General features: G+C 40.6%; 2 protein-coding genes across 4 annotated transcripts in view; both read right to left on the minus strand.

Annotated features, from left to right (window-relative positions):
• Window positions 1–916: 916 nt before the first annotated feature.
• Window positions 917–21,081, minus strand: TLR10 (toll like receptor 10). 3 transcript variants are annotated; one of them, XM_059887609.1, is made up of 4 exons: window positions 20,994–21,081; window positions 15,752–16,024; window positions 7,843–13,879; window positions 917–3,996 (listed from the first exon to the last, which is right to left on the minus strand). In XM_059887609.1, exon 4 carries the CDS (start codon window positions 3,906–3,908, stop codon window positions 1,470–1,472), a length of 2,439 nt encoding a protein of 812 aa, XP_059743592.1. In that variant the 5' UTR covers window positions 3,909–3,996; window positions 7,843–13,879; window positions 15,752–16,024; window positions 20,994–21,081; the 3' UTR covers window positions 917–1,469. The 3 variants fall into 3 exon arrangements, with proteins under 3 accessions (XP_059743592.1, XP_059743591.1, NP_001070386.1); XM_059887608.1 differs by having other exon boundaries at window positions 7,843–16,024; NM_001076918.2 differs by lacking the exons at window positions 15,752–16,024; window positions 20,994–21,081 and having other exon boundaries at window positions 7,843–7,910.
• The window catches only part of TLR6 (toll like receptor 6), a 40,980-nt gene continuing 35,409 nt past the window's right edge, over window positions 17,481–23,051 (minus strand). Inside the window, 1 exon segment of the mRNA NM_001001159.1 lies at window positions 17,481–18,285. Within this exon segment, the coding sequence (NP_001001159.1) occupies window positions 17,963–18,285 (323 nt within the window). The 3' untranslated portion in view covers window positions 17,481–17,962.

A 23,051-nucleotide genomic window follows, 5' to 3' on the forward strand; every position in this document is an offset into this window, starting at 1 on the left:
CTGGGCACATAAAAAGAGACGTGTGTTCTGGGAAAGGGCCAACAGTTCAAAAGGGCTCAGTGATAGGAAGCAAGGACAAGTGGTGACGGTGTCAGATCTTATAGGCATTTCCTTCCTTTATCATGCAGGTGAGCCACAGACATTTTCCTAATCGGGGAAAGAACATGTTTGTTCTTGATGCTCACTTTTGAAATATAATTTTGCAAACTTCAAGAGGGCTTGTTCTCTTTCAATGATTTGTGAGGCTAGAAGAGAAGATCAGAGAAAACGAGTAGGACATGTAGGCTTTAAAAGTTATCTTTAGGATTTCCCTGGTGGTCCAGAGGTCAAGAATCTACCTGCCAACGCAGGGGACACGAGTTTGATCGCTGGTCTGGGAAGAGTCCACATGTTGTGGGGTAACCAAGGTCATGTGCCACAACTACGGAAGCCCATGTGTCTCGAGCCTGTGCTTCTCAACAAGAGAAGCCTCCACAGTGAGGAGCCTGCACACCACAGTGAAGAGTAGCCCCCACTGGCCCCAACTGGAGAAAGCCTGTGAGAAGCAACAAAGATCTAGCATGTGCACGCATGCCACGGTGCTTCAGTCACATCCAACTCTTTGTGACCCCATAGACTGGTGGGCTGCCGTCTATGGGGTGGCACAGAGTCGGACATGACTGAAGCGACTTAGCAGCAGCAGCAGCAGACTGTAGCCCACCAGGCTCGTCTGTCCCGTGGGATTGTCCAGGCAAGAATACTGGAGTGGGTTTCCATGCCCTCCTCCAGAGGATCTTCCCGACCCAGGGATCGAACCTGTGTCTCCGGTGGCTCCTGCACCGCAGGCGGATTCTTTGTGATTGAGATACTGGGGAAGCCCCAAAGTCTCAGTGCAGCCAACAATAAATGAATAAGTAAATAATAAAAAAACTTTATATATAAAATAATATCTTTATTGTTTTCTCAGCTTGCAAAAGAAATATAGATTCATTCTAAGCAACTCCAACATTATAGAAATATACAACATGGAAACCAACTGCTGTAATCCAAACTCCCAGAGCCAAACACCCTGTTACTACACCAATGTGCTGGTCTAGGTTCCTTTAGACTCTTATTTCAATGTATAAACCAAAATACAATTTCATCCATACCAGTTAATAAATACACAGCAACCTCAGTTTTAATAGCTATGTAATAGTCTGTTGTGTTAATGTACTGTGATTTAGTAGATCAATCCTTACTTTGTGGGCATTTGAGCTGTTTTCAATTTTTTAGGATTATAAACAATGCCAGGATGAACACAATTTTTACATAAATCTTTGCAAAATATGTTTCTATAGGATACATTCTTAGAACTCTTTCAAGGAACTGACATGAAGAAATGATAGTTTTTCATTTTAATAGATATTGCCAAATTGCCATCATAAAGGTATCAATTTGCATCCTAACAGTATATGTAGGTCCCAATCTCCCTAGGAGTGGGTGGGGCTCTACAGGCAGTCTGTTCTGATCAGAGAGATTGCAGAACCTCCAAACCCTTCATTCAGTTCTGTGAATGTCTGTAGTTCACATGTCCCTCTGGTGTCTAATAAATTAACATGAAGAGCAGCTCGAAGGTTTGCCCAAAAAAGGCCACATTTACGCCTATCCTTGGGCCATTCCAAGTATGCTTTCTTTTCCATGAGAGCTTTCAGCTCAGGATATCTGGTAGGGATGCAGTAGAGTGGAATGGGTTCCAGTAAGATAAGAATTATGTAATCAAGACTTTCATGGAAGAGATTGTGGTGGGCAAAGTAGGGTTCATAATGGCACCATTCAGTCTGGACAAAGCTGGGAGACAAAACAAAGATGGACTTGTAACTTTTCTCAATGCAGTTTATGGTATCTTCAGTCATGCTCTTGCCAGGGTCAGAGTTTCCCTCATGAAGGCAAATCAGAACAGAACCATCTTCTTTCTCTAGACTGGGAATCAATTCATACTTCACCCAGGCAGAATCATGTTCACTGTATGAAATAAACACATGGAATTGGACACTTCTTTTGAGTTGTTCCTGAGTTGTCTTCCTAACCCTGAGCCATGTCTGAGTCCATTGATGCAGCATCCTGAGATACCAGGGCAAATCAAAGTGGAGGCAGCAGAAGGCCACAGCCATCCCCAGAACGAGCATGACAACCACAATGGTGACAATCAGCAAACCTGTGTTGCAAGATATTTCTGGAAGATGAACATCCTTTAACTGAGTCCCCTTTAGATTCAAAGGGTATTCACAGATGTATGAATCTGACCATCCAACCATCATGCCTTCTGAGTATTTTCCAAGCTGAATGAAATCTCTTAATTCACAAGTACATCGGAATGGATTTCTTCCTGCATTTAGAGTTTTAACTTCCTGGCAGCTCTGGAAAAAATCCAGAGATGAGCTGAGAATTAAGTTCATTTCAACGTTCAGAACTAAGAGTCTTCTGAAATGACTGCACCCAGGAAGATCAGTTAGAAAATTAAATGCAAGATTTAACTCTCGCAAAGATGTCAGGTGAGTAATCGCTTTAGGGACAGTTTGAATTTTGTTACTATTCAGGTCCAGTATTTGAATGTTTCTAGGCAAGCACCCAAAAACAGAATCAGCAAATTTGTTGAATGACAAGTTCATGGTGACCAAGGTTTCTGGCCACAAGCAATTTTCATCATTTTCATGTTGTAACAGATTTTCACTCAGATCTAAGTGCCTCAGGGATGTGTTGCTGGCAAAGTGACTCACTAAGGAAAGTGTCTCCAATTTATTGTCCTTCAAGATGAGAGTTTTCAAATGAGGCAATTGGATAGATTTTTTAAACACATCATCTGTTAAGATATTATTAGCGAAATTTAAATATTGGAATCTTGTAGGGTACATAGGGAACAGCATGTGAGGCATTTGTGCATCTGATATTGTCAGGTTTTCTATATCCATTTTGGTAAAAAGCAAGTAGATGCTCTCCTGGGGGATATTAAAAATTCTAAAATGTACATGTTCCAGTTTTATAGTTCTCATTACAGTATTTGAGTAGTCAAATGAATTGTGGTCAAGATAAACCTTACCTCCAAAGGTCACATGTTGAATCTGAAAGTACTCTACTGATGTATGCCAAACCAATTGGAAGATGAGGAAAAGATCGTCCCAGGATAAGTCAACTTTATTAAGTAACAGAATGGATGTCTTGGCATTTTCTAAAATAGGAATTTGTTGAGATTCATAACTCGTAAACTGGCTCTTTTGCAAATCTATATTGATGACTTCTAATATTTTTGAAGTTTTGATTCCATCATGCAAAAGAACCCAGAAATTTGTGTTCACTGGTAACACAATGTGAAGTCTTGTTGTGTTTAAGATGGGCAAGCTACCTTCTTCATAATGAGATAGAGTTCTCAATCCTAATAAGACGGTATTTAGCTGCAAATGAGCAATTTTCTGAAAATCTGATTTTTGTATTTTTGCCCCACTCAAACCTAGGGTTTCCAGGTGTGACATGTTGCCAGTTTCTACGCTGATAGGCAGAGTGTCAAAGTCATTGAAGGACAGATCTAAATGTCTGAGACCTGCCAGTGAGAACCAGGTTACACTCTTCAGTCTGTTGTTAGACACATCTAAGTAGCTTAACTCCTTGTTGAATTCAAAGGTCTTGATATCCAGCTCTTGGATTCTGTTGTGGCATAGAATCAAAACTTTCAGTTTAGAGAGAGAACGGAAATCTGAATGCTGGAGTTGAAAAAGGAGATTATAAGACAAATCCAATGTGGTTGTAATTGGGGTCAAGCCTTCAGGAACCTTTGTTAAAGACATGCTGGAGAAGTTGGTAGTCAATTCCCTTTCTTCGGGCAGCTCTGAAGCCCCACTACGCACAGACGTAACAATACTACAAAATATGTAAATGCTTCTGATATATCTCATGGTAATTCCAAGGATTTTATCACTGGTTCACCTCAGATGAATTTTATCACACATTACCTCACATGGATGAGGAAGATGAATTCAAATCCTGGGAAGACAACATACCATTAGGTGGTTATGTGATTTGTTAAACCCTGTAGGACTTTTCTTTAATGCCAACATCTGATTATATTCACCAAGAATTTGGAATAGGGTCCCAACCCATTTACTGAATCTTTGACTTCATCTCAGAGCTTGGCTCACAGATTTCCAAGCCAGTTGCTGTGTTACACCCCCATCACTGAGAAAAGTCAAGATTCTCCAAAGGGAGATAGATACATCATAATTGGCAGACGTGCCTCTCACCCAGTTCAAACAAGGAACGGCATTGCCAGGTCATGTTCAACAATCCCCACCACCACCACCACCACTACATCCCCTTTCGATAGCCTGAAAGCTTTAGGAAGATTAAAAGAAATTTTTAAAAATTAAGACATTTTTTAAAGAGCAGTTTAAGATTTACTGCAAGATTAAAGGGAAGGTACAGAGATTTTTCCTTATCCCTCCTGCCCCAACACATGCACAGCCTGCCCCATTATCAAACCCCCCCCCAATCAGAGTGATGCATTTGTTACAACTGATGGACCTACACTGATTCATCATAGTCACCCAAAGTCCATAGTTTATGCTATGCTTAATTCTTGGTGTTGTACATTCTAAGGTTTTGGACAAAGGTATGATGACATATATCCATCCTGTCTGGTAGCATCTCCAAACCATACTGACTCTCCTGCAAATGAGGCAGTGGCCATTTGATGTCTTTTTGGACAGCAGCTACCATCCACTGATATTCCATAGACTGACCCTTAAAACCACCGCCTTGTAAGGTAAGTGCTATCACTATTCAGCCTTTATAGGTATAGAATGCGGTACTTAAAGAGGTCCTGAGACTGCACCACAGCCACAAACTTAATTCATGGTGAGGGCAGAACCTGGGCTCTTAACCACTCTGCTATCTTGTCTTCCTAGGATGAGTCAAGATAAATCTGCTTTCAAAATATGCTGTAATACATGAATCATGATAAAATTGTATCTCTCTCTAGGTCATATTGATTCTTCAATGTTTCCTAAAACACAGTTCAAGAAATCCAGTAAATAAATCTGCAAGCGCCACCCAACTTAGGTTTTAGATCAGTTACTTATAAGGACTGACTTGGATTAAGCCATTTAGTTAAGGGCTGTCTTGTTGAGCTACTGTATTTAGGAGTCACTTGTTGTAACTCCCTACCTATGTCCCATCTAATGTATTGATACTATTGCACTTAGAATGAAATCCAGACTCCGAATGCTGAACCATAGCATCCTCCATGTGTTGCTATTGCTTCCTTCTGGGATCTCATTTCACATCACTCTTCTCTTGGCCCTCTGCACTCCAATGACCCTGCGCCTCTCTTTGTTCCTTGGCTACATCATCTTGCCCTGACCTCAGCTTGGGATGCTCTTCTGTCATCCTTCCTTGGCCAGATCTTTCTTATTATTTAGGTTTTGGCTTAAAGTATATCTCCTCTAAGAAACCTGATTTGACCACTTAATCTAAAGAGGCCATTTAGACTAACTTGCTGTTCGTTCCCTTCATCCTATTTTATTTCTCTACAAAGTAGAGCACTGACCACTATCTGAAACTTTTGTTCATTTATTTATTTGTTGACTACCACTCCCACCTCTCACACCCATGAGAGAAGGGGTCTGACAATCTCGCTCACCTCTGCCTTCCAAGCAGAGAGATAGTACCTAGTACATGGCATGTGCTCAGTAAATATACATTATATATATAAGTAGATTAATGATCTCAATATTGTATTTCTTAGCACAGTGTGGTATATAATATGCTCTCAAAAATATATATCAAATGAATTAATTGGAGTTATGAATTCCTGTTATAATGTAGTACATGATGATTAGAGAATGAGTTTAGTGATAGAAATTAATATGTCTGGGTTTAAGTCCGATCTTAACGTCTCACTGGCCATGATAACTTAGATTATTCATTTAACTGCTGAAAGGTTCTCTTTTTTAATTTGTAAAATGGGTTTTGTGCAAAGGCGTTGAAGAGATACTATACATAAACCCCTTGGGCTTCCCTGGTGGCTCAGACGGTATCACGCCTAGCATGTCACAGATGGTAGTGGTTATCAGGGCCAAGACTAGGGTGATTTCAGCACAGATTCTGAGAGGCACAAAGAAACTTGTTAATCAAGATAAATAATATTTTAATAAAAATTTTAAAGTAAAGTTAATGTAAAACCCACAATGAACAAAATATCAAAAAGTTTTTTCATAAAGACAGGATTAGTACTACTTTTTCCCTTGACTTTTCTTCTTCTCAGGCTCCAGTATGGCTTGTAGGACACTGGCAGTTTATAGACATTAAGATGATGAGGTGTTTTTAACATTATTACCTCAAAGAGTACTTCAGTTCCTAACAACTCATCTTAAGTTGCTCCTATGTCTAGGAGCTAGAACCCTTGAAAAGTGCAGCAAAATCTAACCCACTTGCTTTATCTGGAATCCTGTAAGTTGAGATGTTATAGCTTTCATGTTTTACTCGTCTCTTCTCTTTTTCACCCAATAACACAATCTCATCTGAAACTTACTCTAAAGAAGTAAGCGGAACTGACTCTGAACTCTTAATATAATAGAAAGGTCCTCTCTCTCAGGCAATGCATATAAATTATGCCATTTCATTTAAACATTTTAAAAAGTAGGATATAAACTTTTGATGAAAGATGCAATCAATAAATACATTTTTATTATGGTCATGCTACTCTTACTGGGTGCTGAAAGCAGATGAAAAACAGAATGATCTTTTTTTAATAGCTTATGATTTAAAAGTCCAAGTCAAGAGACGCCATAAAATAAAATGAAAATCGGTGGCTTGCCAAATACTTAATCTAATCCCTCTTTTCCAAATGATGCAAAAAAATGGAGACAGGGGTTTAAAACCCATCAAATATTGGAAGATCTTTACAAAATAAGAGTAAGAATGACTGACATTTTATGCATGTTTCCTGTTTCTCTGGTTCCCTGGTGGCTCAGAGATTAAAGCATCTGCCTGGAATGCAGGAGACCCAGGTTTGATCCCTGGGTTGGAAAGATCCCCTGGAGAAGGAAATGGCAACCCACTCCTCTACTCTTGCTTGGAGAATCCCATGGAGGGAGGAGCCTGGTAGGCTACAGTCCCTGGGGTCGAAAAGAGTCAGACATGACTGAGCGACTTCACTTAGCAAACTTATCACTTGGAACTGAGATAAATGCTTTCCATACATTATTTTGTTCTATCTTCTCAACAACCCAACAAAATGATGGATATTTTTATCCCCATTTTGCAAATGGAGGAGCTAGAACCAGAGGTTAAGTCACTTGCCCAAGGTGAGCCAGTGAATAATTGCTAGAGCATGAATTTGAACCCAGACCTATCTCGTCCCTTCAGAATGCAAACCGAAGGCATTTCAGACTCTGAAATGAAATAGCACAGAGTGTGATTACCGAGACTAATTCCGTTGGCAGGGTTAGAGCTGCTGTGGTCTCTTCCTCACTTCCTACATACGTGCCTCTCTCGAAGCTATCTATGCTCTGCTAGGGGTCATGAATTTCAAGAAACCAGAAAAAGGAAACCCAAACTCTCAAGCAACTGCAGGACAATTCCTCAGATCAGCAGTGGTCAATACTAAGCCCAAGGTCACTCACTAGTCATTAAGGTCACTTCAGATTAGTATAGGCAAAATAATAAATACTAAAAATCTGAACAAGGCTACTTTCTTCCCATCTATGGAATAAGCATGAAAAATCTGAAAATCTGAATAAATCCTTTCCTCCCATTTTCTTTAGAAAAGACCCCACACAGCCCTTCTCTCTTTTTCATGAGTTTTACAGCAGTCAAAGCTAGAATTCTTACCCTCAGGCTTGCAGCGGCTCCACAGAGCTACAGGTATAGAAGATTCATGCACAGGACCAGAACTGGCTACAGAAGTGGCTGAATCAAGCTCTTTCTGTGACGCATACCCTCCTTTGCCCTCTACTGCATGCTGGTGGCATTACATGTTGCATGAGTTCATACTATCTTAGGTTATTTTTTTAAAGAATTGCAGTGAAATACTGGTAGCTCAGATGGTAAAGAATCTGACTGCTACCCACTCCAATATTCTTGCCTGGAGAATTCCATGGACAAAGGAGCCTGGTGGGCTACTGTCCATGGGGTCAACTTGGACATGACTGATCGACTAACACACACATAAAGTAAAATTGCCAGTTTAGCCATTTTAAGTGTACAGTTTAGTGGCATTAAGTATGATACATTCACATAGCTGTTCAATCATTAGTACCATCCATCTCCAGTATATATATTCTATAGAGCCCTCTCATAAAATAAAAATAAAATAAACACTTCCATTTTTTGTGTCCAAAGACATATTCTTCCCTTTCCCAGAGCCCAGCATTTTTAAACATTTTACACTCCCAGTGAATGGGGAATTTTTCTTTACTTATGTTTAAATTTAATTTTCAGAAACAAGTCAAGCCAAGTTAGAAAACGGTGAATCTGGTCCAGACAGAATAAGAAACTTCCCCAGGGCCATTCTCCAGTAAGAGATGGAGTCAAGATTTAAAACTGAGTCTATCTGACTCCAAAGCCCCAGATTTTCACTACTTCAGGTGGCCAAGGGTTTGTATACTATTCCTTCTGCCCTCACCTGGAATTTCTAGAATCTTTAAATCTTTATTTGCAATTAGCAGTAAGAATAGTAAGTTCAGAACTGTATGTGCTGATATCTTTGGCTGGTGATTATTTTTTATTCCCTTCAAAAATATTTCCCTTTTTTTCCCTTCCTTTTTTCTCCCTCTCCTCTTACTTTGGGCTTCAGAGATATCTGACCCGATATTCTTCTACCTCTGTCTGTCTGTCTGTCTGTCTTTCTCTCTCACACACACAGTCAGTCACTCATATACATTTCTTCCCTCATGCCTTCCCCTGATCTCAAACTTCTTCATGTCGTATTTCTGCCTTCGTATATAACTTGCAACCAACAGAGAGCTTTGGATTACCTCAAGTAGTGGAGGTTTATTTTAAAGACACTACAGAAAAAGAGAGAAAGAGCCCCCAGGAAGTGAGAAGGCTCAGCACCTCACAGCCAGGCTTCACAAAGACCTGGAACACTGACTCCCCAGGACTCCCTGAGGCAGCCCTGACGCCCACCTTGTCTTGCTGTACCCGTCTAAGTGGGCAAGGGCTGTTCTCTACTCTAGTTATGACTCAGCTTCTCTTTTGACTCCTTCTGCTTCACTTTGGACTCCTAGCTTCTCTTTACTGCTGCCTTTGCTTCTATTTCTTCCTACTTTCTGCCTTTCTCAGTGTCTTAAGGGCAGAGCTGGCCTCACTGTGTGGATACTTACCCAAGATAAGAAATCTGACTTGGCTCTTTGTCTCATCATCCAAAATGGAGCCTCTCCATTGGTCAGAGGACCCCCGGACCACCTAAGAGTCTACAGGCCTATTTTCCGTCTTGCCTTTGGTAGGGCCTAAGTCCCCAGTGCAGACCAGTAGGAAAATCACACGACCCAAGTCAGCCCACCTGAAGGAGCTGCTTTCCTCCTAAAGCTCTTGCAGTATAGCACATAGGCTGGTGTGGAAAATATGTTGTTTTGGCAGAGCTCCTCTAGTTTAATTATAAATATCAGTAAGAGAAAATAGTCACAAGTTTTTCCTGAATTTCTGAAAAAAAAAAAATCCTCACGTGGTTAGGGAATTCAGATTGTTCATCATTCATTTACTACACTCGATGAGTATAAGGAGGGGAGAAAATTTTAAAATTTTGCAAAAGCTGGGGTGTTCTTTGCTACCAGGGGAAGTGAAAGTGAAAGTCACTCAGTCGTGTCTGACAGTGAAAGTCACTCAGTTGAGTCTGACTCTTTGCGACCCTGTGGACTACACAGTCCATGGAATTCTCCAGGCCAGAATACTGGAGTGGATAGCCTTTCCCTTCTCCAGGGGCTCTTCCCAACCCAGGGGGTGAACCCAGGTCTCCTGTATTGCAGGCAGACTCTTTACCAGCTGAGCCACAAGAGAAGCCCAAGAATACTGGAGTGGGTAGCCTATCCCTTCTCCAGTGGATCTTCTCAACCCAGGAATCGAACCAGGGTCTCCTGCATTGCAGGTGTATTCTTTACCAACTGAGCTATCAGGGAAGCTGGAGCCACCAGGGAAGCCCCAAACAAATAAGTAGTGGAAGCCTAATAATTTTGCAGAGATCTGGTTCCTTATTAGTAAGGACTAGAGAAGCACTGTCCAATAGAATACAGAAAGAAGGCAAGTCATATAAGTAACTTTATCTAGTAAACAAGTTTAAAAAGACAAAAAGAAATAGGTGAAATTAATTTTGATTATATATTTTGTTTACTCCACGACATCAAAATGTTCACATGTAATATAAAAAACTACTAACGTGATATTTTACATTCTTTGTTTCATAGAATAATGTGTATTTTACACTTACAGCACATTTCAATTCAGATTCACCACATTTTAATAACTCAGTAGTGACACATGGTTAGTGGTTGCCATAGTGAACAAATAGGGTTAAAGTTTTAAGTTAATAAACGGCCATGCTACAATTAAACAACAAACTGGAACTCTAATTCACCACAAAATATTTCCCGATAATGCCAAATACTGCTGTTTCTCTCTTCCTCACCTCCCTGCTTCCAGCTTTGGCTTCCTTTCTCAGCTAACCCTGTTCACTCTACAAATGATCCTGTTGTAGAAACATCTATCAGAACCTGTGTCCTCAGAAATTTATCCTTAAGGCTTTAGGGGCAAGAAAGGGAAAAAAATCTATACCTCTATCTATCTATGATAGAAATATGTGTCTCTGTATATAGACTATATATAGACAGCCCAGGACAATCTAGATGAACATGATGAGCAGCTCATCTCCAGTTCCACATGTGGTGACATAAAATAATGAAGAGAACAATAACTGCAATAATAATGACATCATCATAAGAGCTGACATTTATTGACCTTTTGCTTTGGGCCAAGCACTGTTCTCTGACATTACACATATTAACTCATTTAATGCTCCTAACAACAGGATGAGACTATTTTACATCCAGGGCAACAAAGCAGAGAGGCATTACATAACCACTCAGGGTGGCTAGAAGGAGGTGGAAGAGGCAGAACCCAGGCTGCGGTAGCCTATCCCGGGAGTGTCCTCCTGCCCATTGTGCACTTCCAGCCCTGGAGTGAATAACCAGACCCTGGCTTTCCACACATTATACCTCTGGTTTCTTAACAATCTTATAAGCGAGGTATGGTTTTTATGCCATTTTCCAGATGACGAAAAGGCAGCTGGAAGAGGTTGAAGAATTCATCCAAGGACACAGTTTACAGAGAAATTGAGCTAGGCTTTAATTTCAGGATGCATATGCACAGAACCCAGCTTCATAACACTTATTCTCTACTGCTTCCACCTCTAACAGAGACCTAGTTTTGTTCTCCTAAACCCCATTTCTTTTTTGTTGTTGTTGGTTGTAAAATTTTTAAGTACAGAAAAATGTAAAACCAGAAGCAAGCATCAACCACAGGCAAGTGCTGATAATGTTTTTGTATATTTTCATCAAGACTTTTTTTCTCTGCATATTTTAAACATATTGAAACCATCCTGTACATACTATTTGGCATCCTATGTTTTTCATTTATGTTTTAATATAAGCATTCCCTTATGTTAATGAATAAATGTCCTCTACATTTTTTTTAAGTTGTGATAAAAAAAACACATAACACAAAAGTTACCATCTTAACTGTATACAGTACTTTTAATAATTGCAAAATATGTCACTAAATGAACCCAGCACATCCTTCCACTGTTGGAAATTTGAAGTGTTTCAAATTTTTCACTGTTAACAATAACTCTGCAATTAACATGAAAGTGAAAGTCGCTCAGTCGTGTCCAACTCTTTGCAACCCCATGGACTACACAGTCCATGGAATTCTCTAGGCCAGAATACTGGAGTGGGTAGCCTATCCCTTCTCCAGGGGATCTTCCCAACCCAGGGATCGAACCCAGGTTTCCTGTATTGTAGGCAGATTCTTTACCAGCTGAGCCCCAAGGGAAGCCCAAGAATACTGGAGTGGGTAGCCTATCCCTTCTCCAGTGGATCTTCCCAATCCAGGAATCGAACTGGGGTCTCCAGCATTGCAGGCAGATTCTTTACCAACTGAGCTATGAGGGAAGCCTTGTGAAGAAATATTTGTTCACATTTCAACTATTTCCTCAGGATAGATTTCCAGAAGTGGAATTACAGGTCAAAGGCCATGATTTTATACACACACACACACACACACACATATGTAAAATCCAACTTGGCCCTCCTATTATCATGGGCTGTAATCCGTCAGGCTTCTCTGTCCATGGGATTCTCCAGGCAAAAATACTGGAGTGGGTCGCCATGCCCTCCTTCAGGGGATCTTCCTGGCCCAGGGATCAAACCTGCATCTTTTATGTCTCCTGCATTAGCAGATAGGTTCTTTACCACTAGTGCCATCTAGGAAGCCCCACATTATCACTATAAAAACATGTCCATTTCCCTGCAGTCTTATTAATATAAGAAACTGATAAACATGGAACTATTTTAATCTCCATTTGGTCGAGAAGCCTGGAGTGAAGCGTGAGACTAGATAACTACAATCCTTCACTGACTTCTAGTTAATAGAAGAGATTGGAGAATCTGAAAGAGTTAAGGATTGGAAAAGGGTTTTGGAGAGTGCTTTTAGTATATTATGAATTCCCTCTTACCTCAATCCTAGGAAAAGGGGCTTCAACAGAACCACTTGGAAAGGTGGCCATGTGAACTCTGCCCTTAGGGGGACATATTGTAACTAGTCTTTAATTCATAACTGGAAATCTAAAGGTTTTGGCTAGCCACTCTAAGGGTTGTTGTTGTTGTTCAGTCGCCCAGTCGTGTCTAACTCTTTGCGACCCCATGGACTGCAGCATGTCAGGCCTCCCTGTCCCTCACCATCTCCTGGAGTTTGCCCAAGTTCATGTTCATTACATCGGTGATGCCATCCAGCCATGTCATCCTCTAACACGCTCTTCTCCTTCTGCCCTCAATCTTTCCCAGAATAGGGGACTTTTCCAATTACTCATCTGTATGCATCAGATGACCAAAATACTGGAGCTCCAGCTTCAGCATCAGTCCTTCCAGTGAATATTCAGGGTTGATCTTTAAGATTGACTGGTTTGATCTCCTTGCTGTCTAAGGGACTTTCAGGAGTCTTCTCCAGCACCATAATTCGAAGGCATCAATTCTTTGGCGTTCTGCCTTCTCACAACCGTACATGACCATTGGGAAGACCATAGCCTTGACAATACAGATTTTTCAAATAATGAATTTAGGCTCGGAAAGATCAAGTAAATTATCCAGCGCTATTCACATATAAGTAATAGAGTCAGCATTACAATCCAGACATTGAGAAGCAGAGCTTACATTCACCCAATCTGCAATGTTTCTTCTCCTTTACATGTGACATCTTTCTTATTTGTCTTACTATTCATACATATTTGTTCACATTTTGAACTGATTCTTCATCTCCCAACTTGCAATTCTTCAGCAGAAGTTTCTACAAATACAGTTTAAAGCTCCTAGTAAACTCCTTAAGACCACTGACAAGATCAGTTATTTACATAAAGGATTGATCTAACTTCTCCAAGTCTTGAGTTTGTTAAATAAACTTTAACTGACTTTATGACTCCCTTTAAGGATTTTTTTTAGACTCACAAGAAGTAACCAGTTGAATTGTGTTCTCCAAAATTCTTCTGCTGACGTCCTAAACCCCAGTACCTCATAATGTCACTTTATTTGGAAACGTAGTCAGGTAGTATATTAGTTCAGACTGGGTTGTCAGGATGGGCCATAATCCGATGTGACTGGTGTCCCTATAAAAAAGGGAAATTTGGACACAAAGAGGCATAGAGGGAAGACCATGTGAAGAAACACAGAGAGAGACAGTCATCTGTAAGCCAAGGGGAAGAGGCCTGGAGCAGATCCTTCCCTCCCACCACTCGAAGGAACCAACCCTGCTGGAAACTTGATATTGGACTTCTACCTTCCAGGACTGAGAGATGATACATTTCTGTTGTTTAGGCCACCCAGGCTTGGAGCCCTACCAAACTGATGCATGACTAGTACTAAGCAACTGAAACTTGGTTGTGAAATCTTAAAGTTCAATACAGGAAGGGCAATCATCCTAGAGAAAACAGGAAAATCCAGCTCTAATGACTGTTGCAACATCCCTTACAGAACGAGTGCATTCATACATTTTTAGCATATATTTCATGGTTTTAATTTGCTTTCTACTATTAATTCTCATAGAAATATAAATGATAACTTTCATATAGCCCTATATTCTAGTCAAGACTAGACTAGTCAATCCCTAGACTTCTAGTCAAGTCTCCATAGTTTGACTTTCAAACCCCTGACAATATGATCTGTTTTTAATAATTAAATTTATTTATTTTTATTTGAAGGATAATTGCTTTTCAATATTGTTGGTTTCTGCCAAACATCAGCATCAGTATGAATCAGCCATAGGTATACCAATGACAACATGATCTTAATCTAACTGCATACTTATATTTCACTGTTGCTTTTCATAAACTTCATGGTCCAGTCAAATTAAGACAACAGTCCCAGAACAGGCCTGGGTATTCCTGTCTCTTCTCTATGCATCATTCTATTTAGAATGGCCTTTCCATTCTTCATCTACACATTGAAAAATCCAAAGTTTAAGTCTTCTTTCAAGGCCCAGAGGGAAAACCATCACTTGTAAGATTTTTTTCACTTAATCTAAATGGTCTCTGAACTTCCACTTATATTTTTGTCTCATTGACTTTTATTTTAATTATCTGGATACATGTAATGTCCTATGATTGATTGTAAGTTTTTTAGGGCAAGAAACAACTAGTATATGTAAGTGTTACTTGGGTTTTTCCTCCCAAAAGTGAAGACTTAAACAAGAGCTTTGTGTATAGGTCATTCATTTTGAAGAAGTAATCTCGGGGCTCCAGAATTAGGGGCCTGAGAAGAATGAAATAGGAAGAATAGAAAACCATCCAAGAGTGAATTATTGACCTGGTTACTCCTGCTGCTGCTGCTGCTAAGTCGCTTTAGTCGTGTCCGACTCTGTGCGACCCCATAGACGGCAGCCCACCAGACTCCACCGTCCCTGGGATTCTCCAGGCAAGAACACTGGAGTGGATTGCCATTTCCTTCTCTGATGCAGGAAAGTGAAAAGTGAAAGTGAAGTCGCTCTGTTGTGTCCCATTCTTAGAGACCCCACGGACTGCAGCCTGCCAGGCCCCTCCATCCATGGGATTTTCCAGGAAAGAGTACTGAAGTGGGTCGCCACTTCTCCATGGTTACTCCTAGGAGTGAGTAAATTTCAATTCCACTGGGGATTCTGAGGAATGGTCTAGACTATGCCTCATTTAATGGCTCCCATCCCTTTAGAGATCAAGGATCTCTTCAAAGGATACACATCCAGTACATATAGTTTTGTACATATACCAGAGGGGCTAAGCAGGTTTCTATAACCATCATGTAACAGCGCTACTAGTGACATTATAAGGCATAAACTGAGAAGTAGGGTGCAGCTATGACAAGGTGCAGCTGTGACAAGTCAGTCCACACCTGTCTAGAACTGGCTGTCATACAGTGTGACCGATGAAGATAGAAAATAGCTGGTAAAATAAAGCTGAGCATAACATCTGATAAAGTCCATTCCTTGCCCTGCTCCAATCTGTTCTTACCCTATTTAAGTGGTTTTCCAAAAGACAGGGATGCTGTGTGTAGAAGTGGGACACATTGGCTCCATTTCTTCTTATGATCGAAAGGGCAAATGAGCTTCTGCATTCCAGTTCAGATAACTAGGATCTCAGCAAGATCTCCGGCCACAGGAAGCCAGACTCAAGTTCCATTTGGCTTGAAATGTAACATCCACGGTTTGGGACCCTGAGACAAGTAGGCAACTACAAGTAGTTTATTTCAGAGGTGATCTCGGAAACACCCTTGGAGGAATGAGACTATGAAACAAAAAGAGAAAGAAAGCCAATAAAGTCATTTCTACCATAGAAAATCAGGACTTTTCCATTCTACTGGGAGATTCGGGGAGAAGGTAAAGTAGACCCCAGGTTTGTCCCCCCAAAATGGGAGAGAAAGCTGGGTTATTTATCTGTCAATTCACTTTCCAACATTGGCTGAGGGAAGCTTCCAAGGACAACCTCCAGCATATCTGAATTGCCCTTCATGTGGACCAAGTGGCTTCTCATGGCCAAGAAGAAATTCCTTCGGGTGAAGAATCTCTAGCATTAACAATAAACAGCCTTCAACATGCAGAGAAAAATGCTGAATGGAAATGAGGAGGACACAATCGCTTTAGAAATCTGCTATAGAAACCCAAGCACAAGCTGTAAACAAGATTGCCAGGAGAAATATCAATAAACTCAGATATGCAGATGACACCACCCTTACAGAAGAAAGTGAAGAGGAACTAAACAGCCTCTTGATGAAGGTGAAAGAAGAGAGTGAAAAAGCTAGTTTAAAACTCAACATTCAGAAAATGAAGATCATGGAATCTGGTCCCATCACTTCATAGATGTGGGAAACAATGGAAACAGTGACAGACTTTATTTTCTTGTGCTCCAAAATCACTGCAGATTGTGACGGCAGCCATGAAATTAAAAAACAATTGCTCCTTGAAAGAAAATCTATGACAAACTCAGAGAGCACATTAAAAAGCAGAGACATACTTTGCTGACTAATGTCTGTCTAGTCAAAGCTATGGTTTTTCCAGTAGTCATGTATGGATGTGAGAGCTGGACCATAAAGAAAGCTGAGCACTGAAGAATTGATGGTTTTGAACTGTGGTGTTGGAGAAGACTCTTGATAGTCTCTTGGACTGCAAGGAGATCCAACCAGTCGATCCTAAAGGAAGTCAGTCCTGAATATTCATTGGAAGGACTGATGCTGAAGCTGAAACTCCAACACTTTAGCCACCTGACGTTGGAAATATACTTTGGCCAAGAACTGACATTGGAAAAAACCCTGATGCTGGGAAAGATTGAAGGCAGGAGGAGAAGGGGATGACAGAGGATGAGATGGTTGGATGGCATTACTGACTTGATAGACATGAATTTGAGCAAGCTCTGGGAGTTGGTGATGGATAGGGAAGCCTGGCATGCTGTAGTCCATGGGGTCGCAAAGAGTTGGACATGACTGAGTGACTGAACTGAACCGATAGAAACCCAGCTACAGTTGCAAAAGGCATGCAGTTTTCTAACACTGACCCTGATTGGCACACAGGAACATATATCAACTGAAGTTGTTTGAACAGGTGCTTCTCTTGATTACACGATAAACTCACTAAATTCAGTCCTAGCAGAGAAATAGATGAATCCCTTTTGTGTTAGAAATTAACTGATTCAATTGAAATTATATCATGAGGAACTGGGGCCTGAAAAGACATACACACTTTTAAAATTAATTATATATAATTATTTTATTTTTGGCTGTGCTGGGTCTTGGTTGCTGTGTGGACTTTTCTCTAGTTGTGGTGAGCAGGGGCTATTCTCTAGTTGCAGTACGAGGGCTTCTCACTGCAATGGCTTCTTTTTTTACAAAGCATGGGCTATAGGGCTCACCGGCTTCAGTAGTTGTGGCACTTGGGCGCTGTAGTTGCACTTCCGGGCTCTAGAGTGCAGGCTCAGTAGCTGTGGTGCACGGGTTTAGTTGCCCTGCAGCATGTGGGATCCTCCCAGACCAGGGATCAAACCTGTCTCTCCTGCACTGGCAGGCAGATTCTTTACTGCTGAACCATGAGGGAAACCCCATATTTTTATCTACATCCTAAATTCAAAACCATGTTTATATCCATGTCAATGCAAAATAAGGTCACTGTTAGAGCTTCCAAAATCAGCAACATTTTCCCAAACGCAGCAGGGGATAAATTTTAAATCTCCGTGTTAATGTATTTCTGCTGCTTTTTCCATCAGTTTAATATTAATGGATGCTCTTAGGTTAGCCCAAAAAAGTCCGTGTTTACTCTTCTCCTTGGGCCATTCCAAATAAGTTCTCTGTGCCATGAGAGCTCTTAGCTTGTGGTAGCTGCTAGGAATGGAATACTGTGGAATGGGATCCAGCAAGATCAGGATTAAGTTATCAGATCCTTCATGGAAGAGATTGTGGTGGGCAAAGTAGAGTTCATAATGGCACCATTCGCTCTGGACAAAGTTGGGAGACAAGACAAAGATGGATTTGTAACTTTTCTCAATGCAGTTGATGATATTTTCCACAATGCTCTTGCCAGCAACAAAGTTTCTCTCATGGAGACAAATTCTTATATCTTCTTTTTCTAGGTTAGGTATTAATTCATTCTTCACCCAGGCAGAATCGTGCCCACTATATGAAATAAAAGCATGGAACTGGAGAGTTCTTTGGAGTTCTTCCAAGGGTACATTCCTGGCCCTGCGCCGGGTCTGGGTCCACTGACACACCATCCTGAGGTACCAGGGCAGATCCAGGTAGATACAGAGGACAGTCACAGCAACAGCCAGCACCAGCCCAGGGACCACAATGGTGACGATCAGCAGAGCTGTGTTGCAGGATAGCTCAGATACCTGGAAGTCCTTTAGAGGGGTTCCCTTGTAGCTTTCCGGATAGTCACACTTATAAGACTCAGGCCAGCCCTCTACCACGTCACTTGATACTTGGCCTATACTTTGGATGAAGTCTCTTAGCTCACAGGAACATTGGAATGGATTGTTCCCCGCTTTGAGGGACCTAATCTTCTGGCAGCTCTGGAAGAAATCAGCTGATGGATTGGAAATTGAGTTATAGTCAATGATCAGTATGGAAAGGCTGCTAAAGATACCACATCCAGGAAGGTGGGCTAAAGAATTGGAAGCAAGGTTGAGTTCTTGCAAAGTTTCTAGACCAGTGACATCTTTAGGGATGCTCCTTATTCTGTTATTGTGAAGATCAAGAACCTTGATCTGAGGAGGTAAACATCTGAAAACAGAGTCAGTAAGTATATTTGAAGACATATTTAAACTTAATAAATTTCTGGCCCAAGGGCAATTTCCTTCACTTTCATCATACATCAGGGAATTCTGGCTAACATCCAGTTGTTGTAGAGACTTCATTTCCTGGGTCATATGAACTATGTTTACAAGTTCTTTTAACTGATTCTTTTGTAGGATAAGTGTCTTCAAATTAGCCAAATTTGTACAGTTTATGAAAACTGTGTCTGTTAAGAGATTATTGGAAAAATTCAAATACAGAAATGGGCTAATTTGGGATGGGCAGACCATGTGGACCATGTGTGCAGCAGACACTGTGAGATGCTGGATGTTCATATTTGACAATATTTTATAGACATAACCTTGTGGAAGACTGAACACATCATGGACAACTTTGTGTATAGACAAGGCCTTCAGTGAAGTGTCAGAATAATCAAAATCTCTAGAGTCAAGGTAACCTTGTAGTTTCACATTTGAAATGGAGAAGTACTCAATGTTTGTACGCCAAACCAACTGGAGGATCGTGAAGAAGGAATTCCAAGTTATTTCAATGTTGTTTAAAGTAAGATTTGATAACCTTGAGTTCTTTTGAAGTTTTGACAGAACATTTTCGAAATAAGGACACCCATTATCATCAAGCACACATTTGATATTAGACAGTTCCAGACTCACTGTGGTGCCGACTGACACGTCCAAAATAAAATGGAATTCCTTTCCTGTGGGGAAAACAATGTGCAGACTCTGTGTCTTAAGGTCTTGAAGGCTCTCGGCATCTTCTCTTTCCCCATAAGTATCTCCTAAGACCAATAAAACCTTGCTGATGTGCAAATGAGTGATTGACTGCACACTGGATTTCTGTAACTGTGTGGCACTCAACCCCAGAAATTCTAGTTGAGACATGTTGCCAAACTCTTGGCATATGGGCAGGGCATCAAATGGATTAAATGAGAGGTCTAAGTGCTTGAGGTTCAGAGTAGGGTGGCAAGAAATCTTCTCCAAATTGTTGTGGGACAAATCCAAGTATTCCAGTTCCTGGTTGAATTTAAAAACACTCAAGTCAAGATACTGGATTCTATTATGAGAAATTATCAAAATCTTCAGCTTTGATAGTGAGAGGATGTCAGGCATCTGAAGCTCAGAAATATAGTTGTATGATATATCTAAGATGGTTGTTTCCAGGGATAAGTTTTTGGGAACATAGGTGAGACCTCTTTTTGACCTGTCAATTAAAAATTCACTTTCATCAGATAATTGAGTTCTGATCTCAAGTATTAATATAAAGATGATGGCAAAATGGAAGATGCTAGAATTTTTTTTAGTCATTTTGTAACAGTAGACATTCCTAAGGGTAGTTGCTATTCTTCAGAGCATCTGGATACAGTACAGATCCTAGGGGTAAAAAAGTCAGCATTAAATGACTATATTAAATTAAGCATGACTGACATTAAACATTTTTTTACTAGAGACTCATTAAATGAAAGCTACATTCTTGGGAGTCACACAACCTGAAACCAGGAAAATACACATATTCATAAACAGTTATACTGCTGCTGCTAAGTTGCTTCAGTCATGTCTGACCCCGTGCGACCCCATGGACAGCAGCCCAACAGGCTGCTCTGTCCACAGGATTCTCCAGGCAAGAATACTGGAGTGGGTTGCCATTTCCTTCTCCAACAGTTATACTACCTCTAATCAAATAACTTTTAATATGGATATGTAATGGATTGAATGGTGACCCTCCTCCCAAAAAAGATATGTCCACCTCCTAACCATGTCCTAATCTCCTAATTGAATATTACCTAATTTAGAAAAAGGGTATTTGTAGAGATAATTACATTAAGAGTCCTGAGAAGATCATCTTGGATTATCTAGGACTCGGCGGTCCCCAAATTTTGGGCACCAAGGATTGGTTTTGTGGAAGATAATTTTTCCTCAGACGGAGGTGGGGGTGGTTTTGGTTTTAATCTCTGCTCACCTCCTGCTGTGCCTCCCACTTCGTAATAGGTCATGGACCAGCACCAGTCCATGGCCCTGGGGTTGGGGACACCTAGTCTAGGTAGTCCCTAAATCCAATGACGATTATCCCTGTAAGAGAAAGAGGGAGTGTTATTTACAACAGCCAAATGTGGAAACAAAACTAGGTGTTCATCAATAGATGAATGATCAAGATGTTTTGTGTGTGTGTGTGTGTATATATATATATATATACACACACATATATATATATACAGTGGAATAGTAGTCATTAAAAAAATGAATTCTTGCCATTTGCAACATGAGTAGGTCTAGAAAGTATCATGCTAAGCGAAATAAGTCAAAGACAAAAACCACATCATCTCACTTATATGTGGAATCTAAAAAACAAGACAAACAAAATGAAAACAGATTCATAGATACAGAAAATAAGTGTGTGCCAGCAGAAAGAGGGATGGAAGGTGGGAGAGTGAGGGGATTAAGAAGTACAAACCACCAGAATATAATTAATAAGTTATGGGGTTGTAATATACAGCATAAGGAATATGGTCAGTAATACTGCAATAACTTTGATAAAAGATCTTTCAGAAAATGATAAAAGATAAGAAAATCCATTCATTCATTCATTTATTCAATCAGTATTTATGGATAACCTTCTGGCCATGTTTTAGGAACTAGAGATAAAGCAATGATCAAGACAAGGTTCTAATTTTCAAGAGCTTATTATCTAGAGGAAAGACAGAACATAAACATATAATAATTTCATGTAGTGATACCCACTATACAGAAAAATAAAGCAGGATAAATGAATCAAGAATAGTGGTAGGTATATAACAGTGGTTGGTGGTGGCTTTTTCAGATTGATTAGTCAGAGAGGCCCTTTCTGAGAATATGATGTTGGAGTAGAAATCAGAATGAAGTGAATGAATCATCTATGGGAAGATCTGGGGGGGAAGCATTTCCTTCTGGCAAAGGAAAAGGTAAGTGCAAAGGTCCTGAGGTAGGATTGAGGTTGGCTTGTCTCAGGCACAGTAAGGAGGCCAATGTTGGCATGGAGTGAGGTGGGTGAGGGGAGTTCAGGCCAAGAACACAGGGGGCAGATCATTGTAAGGAGTTTGGGATTCTATCCTGAGAGTGATGAGGGGGTCAGTGATCACTGAAAGGTTTTAGATGGGAGCAGTTTCCTTCTCTCTCTTATTCAGAAAACTTTTCTTCATTCATTTGTTAAGGGAAGCACTTACTGAAACCACTTGCCTTAGCCAGGCACCATAGTAACCACCTACAGGAGCTATCTTAAACAGGAAGTCCTTGGTAAGGAATGTAGAACTAACAAGCTACCACCAACCGGAAGATTTCAGGAAAGGTCAAAAGGAAAGAGAAGACACCAGTCCATGTATCCTACTAACCTCCCAGAATCCTTCTCACTGGAATCCATGTTGGCCAAGTGATGCTCACACCACTAGGAAGGACCCTGAGTCAGAATGATTGGCAAGAGACAACCGGAAACTAATTCCATCACTAATCCTGTAAAACTAATCCCATTAAACCTGAGATTTTGAGTCATGTGGCAGAGCAGTCCTCCTGGGTTCCCTTACCTTGATGCTCTCCACCCAGGTGCTCCTTCCCAATAAAGTCTCTTGCTTTGTCAGCACGGGTGTCTCCTTGGACAATTCATTTCTGAGTGTTAGACAAGAGCTCACTCTTGGGCCCTAGACAGGGGTCCTCCTTTCTGCAACACATTCATTCATCAAATATGTATGTATTCCCTATGATACAGTAGGTATTGTCCTGGGTTATGTCATTATACCAGCCCACCATTATTCAGACACTATTTTATTATCAGCATTCCCATAGCATATGAGACCAGGGGGTCATGTTGATATGAACCCTAGACAGTGAACCCTCTCACCACCAGAGACCCCCTCAGTGGGGGGGGGGGGCCCTACATGGCTATGCAGATATTTTAAGGAACTTATTCAAAACCTCCTAGAACCACATTATATAAGCAGGCCATTAGTATCAGCAAAAAGGTAAATTCCTCTTCACATGTCCCCTCAGA

This window comes from Bos taurus, chromosome 6 (genome assembly GCF_002263795.3).
Source record: "Bos taurus isolate L1 Dominette 01449 registration number 42190680 breed Hereford chromosome 6, ARS-UCD2.0, whole genome shotgun sequence".
NCBI classification, from domain to species: domain Eukaryota; kingdom Metazoa; phylum Chordata; class Mammalia; order Artiodactyla; family Bovidae; genus Bos; species Bos taurus.

Excerpts from the sequence above, each read along its gene's own strand:
- TLR10 (XM_059887609.1), bottom strand. The coding sequence starts at position 3,908 with ATGAGATATATCAGAAGCATTTACATATTTTGTAGTATTGTTACGTCT.